Source organism: Contarinia nasturtii, unplaced genomic scaffold (assembly GCF_009176525.2).
Source record: "Contarinia nasturtii isolate CC-2019 unplaced genomic scaffold, AAFC_CNas_1.1 Cnas_scaffold_3271, whole genome shotgun sequence".
NCBI lineage: Eukaryota > Metazoa > Arthropoda > Insecta > Diptera > Cecidomyiidae > Contarinia > Contarinia nasturtii.
Genome location: NW_022200581.1, coordinates 1 through 1,152, shown reverse-complemented (window position 1 = coordinate 1,152; position 1,152 = coordinate 1). Strand labels below are relative to the sequence as shown.

General features: G+C 45.4%; 1 protein-coding gene across 1 annotated transcript; it reads right to left on the bottom strand.

Moving 5' to 3' along the window:
• Window positions 1-22: 22 nt before the first annotated feature.
• LOC116350005 (dimodular nonribosomal peptide synthase-like) lies at window positions 23-982 on the bottom strand (the record flags this gene model as incomplete). Its single annotated transcript, XM_031781715.1, has 1 exon — window positions 23-982. A coding segment is annotated over exon 1 (960 nt), but the record flags the coding sequence as incomplete, so codon positions are not given.
• Between the last annotated feature and the right edge of the window lie 170 nt (window positions 983-1,152).

Genomic DNA, 1,152 nt, shown 5'->3' with positions numbered 1-1,152 from the left:
CTAATGAGGGTGCATCAAATACTTCCCGAACATTGGTGTCCAGTCCACTTTGTCGCAACTGTGACAGCATCTTTACGATTAGAAGAGAATGGCCACCAAGCGCGAAAAAATTATCATGTCGACTAATACGCTCAATACCCAGCAGTTCACTCCAGATTGCTGTCAATTTTTCTTCCATTTCACCCCGCGGTTCTTCATATAATTGACGAGCAAATGCTTCATCGCCCGGCGCTGGAAGTGCTCGCCGATCTAGCTTACCATTTGGCGTGAGTGGCAAAGACGATAGACAAACATAAGCCGCCGGTACCATATAATCAGGAAGTAAAGATGCTAGATGGTTGCGTAGATTGTTAGCTAGTGATGCATCAGGATCAGCCACTAAATAGGCAACAAGGCGGGTATCACTATCAATCTCGTCCTTCCATGGCAGTACAACCGCTTCGCACACCGAAGGATGTTCCATTAAACGGGCCTCAATTTCACCGGGCTCAATTCTGAAACCACGGATTTTAATCTGTTGATCAGTGCGTCCCAGATATACCAGATTTCCATCTGGCAGATAGCGTGCCAGATCACCAGTACGATACATGCGTGCTGTTGGACTTTCACTGAATGGATCGCACAAAAAGCGTTCCGCAGTAAGTTCGGGTCGGTTGAGGTAGCCACGGGCCACACCAGCACCGCCAATATAAAGTTCTCCTACGGCTCCCAATGGAATCGGCTCTCCGTGTGGATCGAGCAAATAAGCACAAAGATCTGAGAAGGGACGTCCAATTGGATGAACATCTTTCGAAATTTCAACTCGTCCGTGGATGGCACTTGGCGTTTCTGTAGTGCCATACATATTGATTAGTATAGTTTGACTATTGGCATTATTTTCGCTCCAATTCTTCACAATCATTTGATTTAACTCTTCACCACGGAAGAACACGAATCGAAGTCGATCAGACATAGAACTAATATTTTTCGCCTGCATAAACATTTTAAATGCGGAGGGGGTTTGATTGAGTACGGTTATACCATTAGTACAGACCCATTCATAGAATTCGTGAGGAGAATGACTGATATTGTGAGGCACAATTGCCAGCTGGCATCCATTAAATAACGCGCCACACATCTCCCATACAGAAACGTCAAAAGAGAGTGAATGGA